Source organism: Lissotriton helveticus, chromosome 12 (assembly GCF_964261635.1).
Source record: "Lissotriton helveticus chromosome 12, aLisHel1.1, whole genome shotgun sequence".
In the NCBI taxonomy this organism is placed as follows: domain Eukaryota; kingdom Metazoa; phylum Chordata; class Amphibia; order Caudata; family Salamandridae; genus Lissotriton; species Lissotriton helveticus.
Window position 1 is genome coordinate 612,362,669 of NC_136073.1, and position 14,560 is coordinate 612,377,228.

The following is a 14,560-nucleotide window of genomic DNA, read 5'->3' on the forward strand; positions in this document are numbered from 1 at the left end:
AATAGTTTAACTGATTTTAATGACATGTACGCATGGTGTGGTGGAGCTTCCCCCTTGCTCGACCAATCAGAATTAGTATTTTTACGATATTGAAACATTAATGGGTGGAACATGCAGAACGAAAGGTATAATTGAAATAGCTTTAGTTAGTTAGTAAGAACAAGAGATGCAGATGACGAATGCTGGGAGAGATGCTGTGAGATGCTGAATCAAATGCAAGCCTAAAGCAGAACCTTCTATTCTAATTTAATTGGGTTACATCAGAAGATCGCAGAAGAATCTCGAGGAGGAAGAGAGTGTCAGAGAGGGGTGCGACGCAACCGTCGGTATCTTAGGGAGGGTAACTATCCTGTCCTGAATCTGTCCTGAGGGGAACCTCGCCAGCCCTTTGGCCAGGGGGTTGGTCTTTCACACCATCCTTGGTGTACGAGTTACTTACCTTCGGTAACGATGTATCTGGTAGAGACGATTCTAGCGGCAGATTCCCTAACGTAGAATTATGCGCAGGCGTGAGACTGGATCCAAAAAACCTTTCTTTTTGCCACAGCATCCCTGCGCGTCAGGGGGACGGCATCACGCGACTCCGCCCAGGCATCGTCCGCGCACGTGACGTCAGCGAGGTCACATAAGTCCCGGCGCGCCTAAGTCAGTTTTCTTCGGAGAACTTTTCCACGCCACAATGCGGAGCCATCAGACAAACTGTGGGGGCATGGGAACAGTGTGCGAAGAACAGAAGAGAATGGAAAAGGGAATGGTGACGAACAACACCATAAGGAGCAGTGCTAACACTGCAGTACCCAAAGGCAGGGAAATAAGAAAGAACAAAGCACAGCCCTGAGCAGCCACCCCGCCAGCATGTAGACAGTTCCCCCCCTGAGACAAGGAACACATGTAAAATGTCATGACAACATGCAGCAGGATTATAACCCCAACCAAGAACAACGAAGGGGAACCAGTTCCAAGACAAACAGGGAACGTCAAACCTCCAAGGCAACCCCAGCACAGAGTTCGACAACCCCCCCAAAGGAACAAAGGGCAAGGCACGGCCAGATGACCCAACCCAGAGGTTAGCAAAGGGACCAGGTCCCTTAGGAACAAAGAGGGAGGAAGGGGGGAGACGAGAGTAAAGGCAAGCCTCAATCCTGGAGCAACCAGAGCAGAGAAACAAGACAAAACATCCTGTCAGAAGAACGAATGAATGCACTCACAGAAGACATAGCCACCCAACGGGGAGGCGAGTGCAGAAGACCAAGCCAAAAGGTCCTCGCAGAACGGGGAGGAAGGGCGGGCCGTGAAGGAATCTTCGACTAGAATCGTCTCTACCAGATACATCGTTACCGAAGGTAAGTAACTCGTACATCTGATAGAGACTACTAGCCGCAGATTCCTTAACGTAGAATAGATACCCTAGCCATAATAACGGGGAAGGAGGGTCTGTGAAAGGACCCCATCAGCCTGGACATAACAGAGGGTCCCACAGGGGATCAGTCCAACGGACAGGGCGAGGAGCCCTGTCCCCCCAGGCAAGGGGAACCCCCACAAGCAGAATACAACCGACCCCCAAAGGGGTGTGGGAAGAAAAAAGGGAAGCCCGTTCACACTCAACAGAGGAAACAAGGGCAAGGCCAGGGGAGGCCGAAGCACCCCCACGCCCTTACAAGGCAGCAGAACCTCCAGCCAATGCCAAGGCAAGGAAGAGGAATAAGAACAACCTAAAGGGCCCAAGGAGACTAGGGAAAAGAAGGCGGGCCCACCACAGTTGGAAGTCAACAGACCAGACAGAACGGCGCCGACAGCAATAAACCGTCGGAAGCAGGAAGAAGAGCCCGGGGCCCTATGAAGCCCGGGCAGGCTGCGTCTGAAAGAAGGAGAAACACAAAACCATCTCCGCCCCCCAGGACAGGGAGCATGAAAGCAAGGGGTCTGCGCACACGACCTGAGAACCAGAACCAGAGCCACGACGCCAGGCCGCAGACTGCAGGTCAGACCCGGCGAACAGCGCAGCGACCCCGGAGAAGGACACCCCGGGGCACCACCAAGGCATGCCAATCCAGCAAGGAAATTGCAACTGCAACGTACATAAACGCCATTAAGAGCAGAGGCCCGAAGGCGAACACAACTGCACAGCACAAGGTATCTAACAGCTACCACTACCCCACATAGGGTATGTTAAGACCCAGGACATGGGAACCCTCTTTGGAAGAAACTTCCGCAGGAGAGGACAACAGAAAGAGCCGCGGGGAAAACAAAAAACATCAGAAGGCTTGTCAAGCAGCCCAAGAGAAAAACAGGAAGCCTAACTCAGGGCCAACCTGGTGCAGATAACCCAAAGCAAAATACACACATAGTCAAGAAGGGCCGTCCAGCAGCCAACAGAGCCACAGTCCAAACAAGGTGGACTCAAGTGGCCACAGCACACAGAATCAACAACGAGGGCGACTCGCCCAAAAAGGAGGAGCATCTCCAAGAACCAGATCAATCCACCAGTCACTGAGGGGGAGGAGAAGGAGAAGGAGGAGGAGCTGGAGGAGGAGGAGGCCAAAGCCCTGCCAAGAACCTCCAGATGGCTGAGTCAGCTGGGGCATGGAACAACAGAGTGCCATCGAAGGGAAGATCAACCAGCCGTTCCCTAACATTTTCCGGGAACACACTGTCCCGAAGCCAAGCATGGCGGCGAAAGGCAACCGAAGAAGCCATGGCACGACCCAGCACCTCCGGGACGTCCAGAGCAGAGCGGAGAATGAATGCCGCCAGCTCCCGGCCATCCAACGTATGGTGCCGCAAATCCATCCGAGCATCCTCCTGTGAAACGGCGGATCCCAAGGACTCAGCCGAGTCCCACAAACAAGAGGAGGCCCTAGTCAACACACATAAAGAGTTAAGGGCCCGCAGGGCTGCACATGTCGACGCGAACATGTTGCGCCCCCAAGAGTCCAGCCAGCGGGCCTCCCATGATGGTGGAGACAGCAGCGCGGCAGGGAGGGAAAGGCAGCCCACAAAAGCGGGCTGGAGGCAGAGGGGTGCAGGGAAAGACACGCCAGGTCACGCGGGGCTGGAAGGTGCCTGAGCAGAAGGTGTTGAGGCACCGGGTCTCCCGTGGCGGGACGCTCCCAAGTCCCCATCAGGGAGGAATGGAGCGAACCTTCAAAAGGAAGCAGCAGCTCCCTCCCACCAGAGCCCTGGTGGAGAACCTCCAGAAGATGATCCGCGGGGAAATGGATCACCCATGTGCAAAATACCCACAGCCGTGGACACAGCGCGAGCGAAGGCCGCACCCGCCTCCGTAGGGCCCCACGGTGGGGAAAGCAACTCCTCTGTGGGTGACGGCTGCAAGCTAAGGCAGCCGTCCCCGAAGCCAACCGGAGCGGGCAAAGGCCAGGTCCGGCAGGGAGAAAGAGGGACCGAGGAGTGGGGGACCTGTGGCTCCTCCGGTGAAAACCACGGCCGTGGTAACGGCGAGGAGTCGCCTTTTGATGACATTGGGGAAAAAGCCACTACGCAGCGGCCCATCTCCGGTGAGGACGACACCAGCAGGCGCCCAACCTCTGGAAAAGAAGGGGCGTCTGAAGACGAGTCTGCGACTCGACGCCTGTCCGGCGCCTGAGAGTCCGCAGCCCAGGGCAGGACGTCATCATCGTCCGCCGCCAAAGGAGACGCCGGACAGGCATCCTACACACCACATAGCGCAGGGGACCGTAGCTGGGCCAGAGCCGAGGTGGCCAAGGGACGGCGTCGGAACGGCACCGACTCGACCTCCGACGAGGCAGCCACCTGCGTGGAGGGACGAGAGGGACCCGGGGAGTGACAAGGAGCCCCCGCCAGCCTCGACCCCTAATGGGACAAAGGGGGTCCTCCGAACCATGTGACGCCACCAAGGCCGACTCAACCTCCGACTCGACCTCCAATGAGGCAGCCGCCGTTGTGGAGGAATGAAAGGGGCCCAGAGGGGGACAAGGGGTCCCCAGCCAGCCTCGACCCATAACGGGTTGATGGGGGTCCACAGACCCCTGTGGCGCCACCAGCTGCCGGCGCCGTAGCGGCATCACCTCAGCCGTAGACAAGGCCGCGGCCTGTCCAGAGGGCCGAGAGGGGCTCGGGGATGCGACCCTAGCCCCGGCGACCTCCCGCGACATCACAGGGACTCCCGCAGGAGTTTGCGGCGAGGCTGAGGTGCCATGGTCCTAAGGAGAGACCCCCGAAGGGCCGCACCCCAACGGCACCACATCCTCCAAGCCTGGAGCCAAGCCAGTCGGCGCCGGGGCCGGTGTCGCCGGCGACGCCGCGGAGGGCCCCACATAACACAAGGGATCCACAAACGTCCCAGGAGGGGAAGGAGGAGGAGGAGAAGCCAGCAAGGCCTGCAAAGCCGCCGCATATGTCTCCATCTGGGCTCTCAACGCCCCCTCACCGGGAAATGGTGGATAGGGGGACGACATGTGGGCCGCATCACCCGCGGAGAGCCCACGCCCCCAACAGGCCAGAAACCAGATATCGGGGACAAACTGCGACACTTACCAACAGGGGAGCGGCGCTCTTGCAGCATAGGAGGGGGATTAGGACGACGACGATGGCTACTTCGAAAACCTTCCGCAGAAGCTGATCGAGGTGACAAAGCCAACCTGGACAGACTAGCCGAGAGCAGTTTCATCAAGCGCTCCCGCCGCGACTTCGGCTTCAACTGTTGGCACGCCTCGCAATCAGTGGAGCCGTGATCTTCCCCCAAATACGACATGCAAATGAGGTGAGGGTCCGTCGCCGACATAAGGCGTCCACACGACGAGCAAGTCTTAAAGCCCGAAGGCATCCAGACACTGTTCCCACAGACACACATAATAGCGAGGAAAAAGGGCCTAAATAGGCAAGGTAACACAAACCGGATCCGCGTTGCACGCGGAAAAGGAAAAAACTGACATAGGCTCGCCGGGGTGGGGCTTATGTGACCTCGCTGACGTCACGTGCACGGACGACGCCTGGGCTGAGTCGTGTGATGCCGTCCCTCCGACCCGCAGGGATGCTGAGGCAAAAAGAAAAGTTTTCCAGATCCAGTCTCACGCCTGGGGATAATTCTACGTTAAGGAATCTGCGGCTAGTAGTCTATCAGATAATTATAAATTTCTCATTATTTTTACTGATGTACTTTTCTCTCTATCTTCTCCCTTTCTGAGTATTGATCATTGTGTGAGTCTGAAGTATATGCTTGTTGTCTAATGAATTGAATTTCCTCTCCTATAAATGAAGGTGACTGCACTGTATTTTTGAAGTGGTTCACATGCTTTAATTTAGATAAAGATTTAAAACTTTCCTGAATCTGTGGTTATTTACATTGAATACTAGTACATTTAAGTCATTTTTCACCGTCAACTAGTTCAACTGAAGGTAATGGTCCATTGACCAGAGGGGCTTCATGTCAATCACAGAGTGGGAGGAAGTTCACTCCACCCTTTCCCAACTCGTCACAGTGAGCTGGGTCCTGTCCTGTAACGAGCTGGGAATGAGTGGGGTAGAGACTGCAGGCAGGTGCCAAGCTGAGAAATCGAGTCTGCGCTGTGTGTCATTACACACTGCGCAGACTCGAGGTGTCTTCTTGCTGCTCTGCCGTTAATTCCATAACTGTGTGGACACCATTCATTGGAGCTCCTGCTCTCGTGTCTGCAGGTGCGTGTCGGCGTCATCTAGAAGCTTTACTCACCAGTGACAGACTCGTCAGTTCCAAGACAGCAGGCGAAATAAGTAAGTTAAAAAAAAGAAAAGCTTAGCAGCTATTGCATTCTGAATTTGCTGTGATTCAGTAAAGCAGCAGTAAAAAAAATCACCATAACAAACCACGTTGCTCTGACAGAGTCTGTTAAACTAGAGTCCGACTCTTTAAAAGGAGATGAGCTGAGCCAGCCCTTCTGCCTTCGCAGTAAAAGATGAGGCAGAGGATGCAGGGGGTGGGGGCGAGGACAGGCCTGCAGAGGCGAATCTTGCACTGAAACATCACTGTCTGGAAGTCAGCTCACAGAGCAGTTGTTGGGCCATGGCCAGTCTCACTGTTCATGAAGTCTGTCAAGCCCAGCCACAATTGCATGTGCCAGTTTGCAGCCCCCACCACAGAGCTGCAGATAGGTGTGGTCTCACACTTGCACCCAGTAGGCAGGTGCAGTGCAAAACTGACTCAAACTGAGGGGCTTTACATGATAATATTTAGCCTGCAACATCAGCAGGCACACTTAGCCGAGCAACGGGCAGTCACAGTGTCCACACTTGTAAAGTTGATCCTCACACCACAAGGTGCACAACAAGCAGCCTCTGATATCTACTATATGGTACAGATCACAGCAGAGCTACTGCTTTTACTGTTCTTTGGAAGCAGGAGGGCATGTAAACAGGCTTACAGAATGGGATTGTAAGTCAATACTCCCGACTCCATGCTCATTCACACTGGAAACACTACGACCGTTTTAAAACCACTCATAACTAGGTGTACTTTATAGTTGGTGTTGTCTGAGGATACCTCATTAATATCTTGTGATTTCAGAAGCACAGTAATTTTGGACGCACTTAAGGTGAGTCCTGGTGATGGAGAAGGGCACGTCTTAGGAATAAGACCTGTAGACCACTTTTACTGCTGGGTTACCTCATATACCATGACCTTACACCTGGAAAACATAAAAACATTGAGAGGCCCTCACTGGCAGACGTAAGATGAAGAGAGCAGTGTCACGCGTGGGAGGGTAACAGCAATGGACAGAAATATGAGGCATGTTTGATAGAAAGTGTGATGCACCTCTAATAAATATGTGTACAAATGTTGTTTTGGGAAGAGGAGTGAAATGTTCCGCAGGAACCTGCGTCCATTTTTTGGCGTACATTTAGCAAAGCTTCATACAGATGAGGTGCATGGCCTGTTATTCATTTAGGGAAAGGATTTGTGCAGATATTTTCATTGTTGAGCTGGCCTTTCAGGCATTATGGCTTTGCTAGATGGGCAAGCTTGATAGGGCCAGTGTGTGGGCTATTGTTGTGGTCCCACAGGCTGTGACGAGACCCAAAAACACAGCCCGCACACTGGCCCTTTCAAGATTGCCAATCTGGCAGTGCCAGAATGCCTGAAAAGCTGGTCCATGACTACTTTGTTTTAAGCAGAACCTAGATAGACAACGTTGGTGGAGACTATAGGGCAGATTTACAAGCCCCATGCGACGCCGGTTCATGACGTTGCATCATGCACCGATGGCGCAGCCTGCTAAGAGTAATTCACAAGAACAGGTAAAGTCACCCTGTGTGACTTAACCTGTGCTTGTAAATATCGCCCCTGTTCACGCAACACTCTGCGTGTTAAAGGCGTGACATGGGTGTTGCTGAGGGTGTTCCCACGCAACACCCATGTCCACTGATGCATTTCCAGATTTACGAGAAATCGTGAATCTGGAAATGCGTCAGAATGCTACGCCTCCCTAGGGGTGGCGTAGCAAGGTACAACGAGGAGAAATGTTTTCATTTCTCCTTGTTGTTTTCCCCTTTCAATGCGTACTGCATTCTACAGCACACATTGGAAGAGGAAATCATCTCAAGTGATTGTTTTTGTGCAGGAAGGGCCCCTTCCTCCACAAAAACAATCTCCCCACGACGTAGGAATCCTTGCACCATAGTGCAAGGGTGCCGGCACATGGCAGCAGTTTGTGCACCAGCGCAGGGGAGATGCCAAATATTGTTTTAAATATGTTGCATATCCCTGTGATTTGAAACTAACGCACCGCGGCTCAGCAAAATAACTTGTGGCACTGTGTTAGTTTCTTGTGGGTCTGCCCATGAGTATTTGTGAAGCTGTGTAGATCATCTTTTGGCAACAGTCAGATGCATATTTGAGTGTTAGTCTGCATGGTCAGGAGACAGTCTGAGCACTTGGGGTACAGTCTCATACACATTTTCAAGGGACGTTTGATGCATAATGGCGGCATTTGCAGTGTGTCCAAAGCAAATTTCAGGACATTCACATGTTTATTTTGGACTCAGATAGTTGTGTTTTTTGGACATACAGATATATGCAAATGTGAGGGGCTATCCAAAGGGGTGCAAACTTTGGCATATTTGAGGGACATTTGTATGTTTGTTTGCATGCTTTTGAGGAAGACACATTTATTTTGTTACCAATTTCATGAGCCAGTTTGTGATGCACAAGGTGAATTCAGAAGTGGGATTTTGCAGACCATTGTGCGTTACAGGCACAACAATCGAATTTGTTTTGTCACAAAACCGTAAGAATATTCCATATTTCAGACGCTGGATGTGTGACACTCGCAGACAAATCTGTCTTTTATGCCAATACAATGTACATGCCTGGCCCGGGAGTCAATGCTTTAAAGAGGAAAACAAACGTACATGCTATAATGTAAACACCTGTTGTCAGGACACATCAGGATTGCCTGCTGTCACATAGGCCAGGGATCACTTGGTAGCTGTAGATTGGCTGCAGGGTAGCAATTCTACTTGTAGTTCAGTAGTACATTAGTAAATGTAATTTCATGATAATATACAATATGACAGAGTAGCTCATATGTTTCAGCTCCTGCTGCGTAGAGCAGTTCATCATTTTAAGGTCACTGTTTAAATCCGGATACTCTGCTTTCCATCTGTCTGACCTGAAGAAAATGAGTGTCAAAATTAAACAGCTGCCAGATGATGTCTTTGTGAGATAAATGGACCAGTACTAAGCATTCATTTAACATCTATAGCATTCTGGGTATTGCACATTTGTTGAATTCCAATTGACCTATTATCTTGATGTTTGGAGGTCGGACATTTTGCAGTAGCCTTCTTAGAAATGTTTGGACACCGCACTTAATTTATATGTACCAATTAATCACTGGTAGAAGCCCGCCAGTGAATATTTTGATGAGTGCCCTTAAGGACCGTGGTAAAACCTGTGGCTTTTTAACAAATGTATTTGCAAACTGTATTGTAAAAAGTACAATTTGGGTCACTTTTTCAAAACGTTCTTGAAAAGAACATCTGTAGAAAGCCTGGTGGAAAATTAGGCTTTCATGTTAGGCTCAGCTTCTTCGGTTCAGGTCATCAATTTAAGCCTCACCAGTTTCAAAATTCACTGTACGTCACTGTCAGAGAGCCGTCTAGGATTACCTCTCCATTAGAGTGCTGTAGTGAGTAAGGGTATCATCATCCAGTTTTGCGATTCTCAAATAGCGATTTTTAAGAAATCGCTATTTGAGAATCGCAAATAGGTATGTATGTACAAAATCGCTTTTTTTTGCAATTTCTTAAACTTCCTTAATTGCGATTAGCAAATTGCGAATCGCAATTAAGGAATACATTCCCATTCATTTCTATGGGCCAGGAGGCCCATAGGAATGAATGAGAAGTTATTCTCAATTTGCGTTTCGCAATTTGCTAATCGCAAATTGAGAATAATTTCAAGGGTGCAGGGGTGTCCAAAGGACACCCTGTTGCACCCTGAAATATGCATGGGTGCACATGTGGCGCACATACATGCCCTAAGGGCATGTATGTGCGTCACATGGCACTTTGAAAAATGCAAAAATTTGCATTTTTCAAGGAATTCGCAACTTACCACCAACTAGAAGTTGGTGGTAATTTGCGATTCCTTAAGGCCATTTAGCAAATTTTTTGGGCTTCTTACATTGCATTTTAGGAATCGCAAAATTTGCGATTCCTTAAATGCAATCGCAAAATAAGGAATCGCAAATTTTGCGATTCCTTATTTTGCATGCAGATTTGTGTGATACACACCATTTTGAGAAAATGCATTGGCGTTTGGGGCATGATACATATGGCCATATGTATGCGGTGCAGGGAGCCTTTTCAATTCGCTTGTCTCCATTAGAGTGCAACGGCCAGTGGAAAGGGTACATTTGCATCTCTCCATTAGAGTCACAGAAAGAAATCAGCCTGTGCATAAAGCCTCTCAAACTACAAGAGTGATGCCTTATGTAGTAGTGATATACCTGCATCAGAGTGCCCGAAGCCCGCCTTCGAGTCTCGTATCAGTATTCTAGCGACGTACTAAACACGGAGGACAGAGGGCCGTGTATTGTCTCATGCCCCGACGAAAGTTTAGGAGGTGCAGCTAGACGATAGCCATCTTCCTTTGCACACCTCCAGAAGGTGGCAGAGAGGATCAGTTGCATGTCTCTGTTACAGTTCTCGAGAGACTACAGTCAGTGGGTGGGGTCAGCTTCTTCAAGCTGCATGACTTACACTACAGAGTGGAAGGGGTGCACGGAGCCCTGCTTTCAAGGGAGTGGAGCAGGCAGATGTTCCAAGTCGCAAGTTTGCATAAGGAGGCAACATCAATGACAAAGAGAAGAGAACTGCTCCTTGATCACCATATGTTCAGCAAACCTGATCCATATGTCCCTAACCGCTGACGGTATTTTTTCTTAATACTCTTTCTTCTCCAGTTTCTCCCTCTCGCCTGCCCCGTCACTTGTCATGTGCGCTTATGGCTTCTCCGTTTCAGGGGCGGCCTTAGGCATGTGCAAGCTGTGCACCTGCACAGGGCCGCCAAACCCCAGGGGCTGCCACGCCAATATATATCCTTAATATAATAATCCTCTGAGATGGATACATATTTGCGTGGTGGCCCCTGGCAGGGATTTGGCGGCCTTCAGCTCTGTTCCACTTCCAAACACCCTGACCCCGCCTCTTCACTGGCCTCCGCGCCTGCGTTCCTCCTGGTTCCTGATTGGCTTCTTTTTTTCCCTACCCACTGCTGGCCCGCTGGTACCTTCCTGAGCTCCGGGGGGGCTCCGCCCCGCCCGGACCCCCTCTTCCGGGGCCCCCTACCTACGCTCCCTGCCCAGGGCCGCCATGAGCCTGGAGCCGCCCCTGTCCCTTTGCTCGACCTCCCTGTGCGCCATACTGTGAGGCCCACTGCACCTAAAGCTGACTAAGGGGCATGGTGCACTGCATTAATGCGTGTTAACAAAAAACTATGAAAAGAAGCAATAGAAACATACCAGAGCACAAGAAAAAGAAGATAAAAAAAATCATAATTAAGAACATCAAAGTAATATCAGTAAAGAAAGCATGTAAAGAGGAAAAACTGTTGGAAGGAAGTAACAAAAAGTACCGAACGGGAAGAACTGAGGTAATTTTTACCCGAAGAAAAGGGGGGAAATGAATGATATGAGGAAGATATATAGAAACAAACAGCAACACGAAGACGAAGGAAAGAAACACAAAAATTGAAAAGGAAGATTATTTGGGAACCAGAGAGAAAGGACAGTGTTACCAAGATATCACTCACACCGGAGCATACCAGACGCTAAACTTCTGGAAATATCCACCGTCGAAGCCAGGGACCCAGGACACATTCACAGCTGACACCAAGGGCACAGCAGACACGTTCAGCACTGCATGAGGGCTGGTACCTGAAAGAGAGAAGAAGCACAAGCGTCTGAGAAGTCGAACCTGAAAATGAACACAGAGAAGACAGCAAACAACAACTTCGCCAGCACAGTCCGAGCAGGGACACCGGGAAACAGAGCAGCTATTTACGATAAAATGGGGCTCTTGTATATGAGAAAGCACAGACTTTTGAAAAGTACAAACTTACAAGGGAGATAAATGAACTAATCACAAACCAGGCGGAGTTACGACGTTTCATAAATTAGCAGAAATCGGTGAGATTATTAGAGGTAATTTGGAATAGAAAGAAATGTGCGAATAAAAATACCTTACAATTTAAGGAACAAACGGTATTACGATAAACGCAATTTCTAGTTACCTCTTTCTATTCATTTTTGTGTTGTTGCTCATATGCTACTCGATTGTTAATTTGTGAAAGTATTTCGCCATCTTGTGGCAGAAGTATATATTGCAGCTTAGCAGTCAAATTACATGACAAGTGTAAACCCTGTTCGAAACCAACTATTAAAAGTTACAGACTCTTGAGCTTGGGTGGTGAAAGACCAAGCATTAAAAAATAAATTTCTGAAAAGCACCACAGACATGGTGAGTAGCACTTTGTGACCTTCCTCATGATGATAATAATAATTAGGTAGAGCAGATTGTAACCCACTCTGAATGGGAATTTTGCAAAGCGAGCAATCAGTGGTGGCTCCTCCGCTATGGCGGAGGAGCGTCGCCTCACTAATTTCTCGCAGTGCGAGAAGCAAAAACATAAAATGGTAATTTATTTATTTATTTTATTTATTTATTCAAAGTTTTATATAGCGCGAACAAAATCCTTACGGATATCAGAGCGCTTCACAAAGACAGGGTAGGGGCGGTGGGAATGAACAGAGATAATGGAAGTAGTATAATAGTCACTGACATGGTAGGATAATAATAACATACATAAAACATATCAATATGCAAACAGGTAAACAAGTAATATAAGACGGCACCAGTCATTGATACCACTACAGAGGTGTTCGGGTACACCTTGGGTGTGTGGATGGCTTATACCAATGTCTTAGTGTATAGGGAACAATGAGTGGGGGCATCGGGAGAGTGAATCAGTAAACCAAAGTGTAACATATATTGGTCGGTATTAAGAGAGTAGCGTAATAGTGTCCCCCATCAAGTAGAAGTATAGTGCCAGAGGACAAGGAGAGCAGTGATATAGAGCAATGCAGAGTCTCTGATCCAGCACCTATAAGGTTCAGGAGATCTTGGCCAGAAGGATGGTTTTCACCTCTTTCTTGAAGAGTGCAGTGGAGGAGATAAGCCTGGTTTCAGGAGGGAGCGCATTCCAGATCCTGGGTGCCATTCCTGAGAAGGAGCGCTTGTATGTTTTCTCTTTCCGAAATCTACGAGGTTTCAGGAGTAGATTTTTTGTACTTCTATTGGATCTCGAACCTCCTGATATAGACAGCTTGTGAGCGAGGTAGTTAGGTGCCTTGTGGTGCACGGCCGCATGTGTCATAACAGCAATTTTTAGCTTTATTCTGGTTTCAAAAGGCAACCATTTTAGAGACTTTAAGTCTGGGGATATATGCGAGTGTTTTCTTGAGCCAGTAATGAGTCTCGCGGCAGCGTTCAGGGAGGCTCTTAAGGGTGCTGTTGTGGATAGCGGGAGTCCGCTGAGGGCCACAATTCCGTAGTCTATTCGAGGGATGACTAAGGCTTGTACAGCAGTTTGGAAGTCTTTGGCAGGGAGGAAAGGTTTAATTTTCCTCAGTGTGTTGATTTGGAAGTTAGCTCCTTTTGTGGCTTTGCTAACGTGCTGCTGCATGTTGAGCTTGGCGTCGAGTGTGATGCCTAGGGATTTTGCCGAATCCACGATGGTAGGTTGGACATTGAGTGCTGTTAGGTTATTGAGCCAGGTTTGGGTGATGGAGATTTTCGCCGGGGGTGAGATGAGTAGGAACTCAGTTTTCAGAGCATTTAGTTTGAGGTGATTATCGGCCAGCCATGATTGAGTGTTAATAAGTGTGGAATTCAGATGTTTGATATCTTCCGGGGATTGAAGCTTTAGGTAAAGTTGTGTGTCATCGGCGTACATATGGAATTGGACATTGGAAGCTTGGAGCAAGGTGGCGAGCGGTTCCATGACGACGTTGAATAGTGTGGGGGAGAGGGAAGATCCTTGTGGGACACCTAGATCTGCAGGCACCGGTGTAGATAGCACATTGTCGATCTTGAACTTCTGAGACCGGTTGTGAAGGAAGGACGAAAACCATTTGAGAACAGTTCCCGCTAGACCCATTCTAGTGCTTAGCAGCTCCAGCAAGTTCTCATGTTTGACCGTGTCAAATGCTGAAGAGAGGTCAAGAAGGATGAGGAGGCAGGACTCATTGCGATCAAGAATTTGGAGGGCGTCATCAATTATGTGTGTCATAGCTGTTTCCGTGCTATGTTTCGCTCGGAAGCCTGATTGATGAGGGTTGAGGAGGTCAAATTGATCAATGTGTTTTGTTAGTTGGAGTTGGACACATTTCTCCAGCAGTTTGGCCAGGGTGGGGATATTGGTGATGGGTCGGTAATTGTTTAGGTCAGACGGATCAGCTGTAGGTTTCTTGAGTATAGGCGTGACTTGCCCCACCTTGAGGGAGTCTGGAATGAGGCCTTGTTGTAGTGAGCTGTTGATGATTTTGGTCCAGAGAGGGAGGAGCAAGGGGATGAAGTCTTTTACAGCATTAGCAGGTAGAGGGTCTGTGAGGTGATTAGAGGGCTTCACGGTGCAGAGCAGTTTGTGTATTGCTTCTTCCGAGTAGGTATCGAAGTATAGCCAGGATGCCTTGTTTTTAGGTTGATTGTTAGACATTCTGGTGTGGTTGGGGAATTGGCTTACATCCATGATGAGGTCATTTCTTATGTTGTCAGACTTTAGTTTAAAGAAAGCAGAGAAGGCTTCACAGTGTGGGGTGTCGCTTGTTGTGCTGTTTGATTGTAAGGGTTGTGTCTTTGTTTGGGTCTTGATTAGTTCGAACAGCTTTCTTGGCCTGTTTTTTGCTTGGTCCAACTGGCGGCTAAAGAAGTCCGACTTTGTGCGCTTTATTTTCCTGAAGTAGGCATTTCTCTTGTTCTTAAGCCTTTTGAGGTGCAGTGCTGAAGGGTCCGATCTCCAGGTGCGCTCTGCCATTCGCATAGC

General features: G+C 49.2%; 1 protein-coding gene across 1 annotated transcript in view; it reads right to left on the reverse strand.

The window, feature by feature from the left end:
* IGSF9 (immunoglobulin superfamily member 9) overlaps positions 1-14,560 on the reverse strand; it is a 641,834-nt gene that overhangs the window by 188,990 nt on the left and 438,284 nt on the right. The window contains 1 exon segment of the mRNA XM_078669195.1: positions 11,270-11,393. Within this exon segment, the coding sequence (XP_078525321.1) occupies positions 11,270-11,393 (124 nt within the window).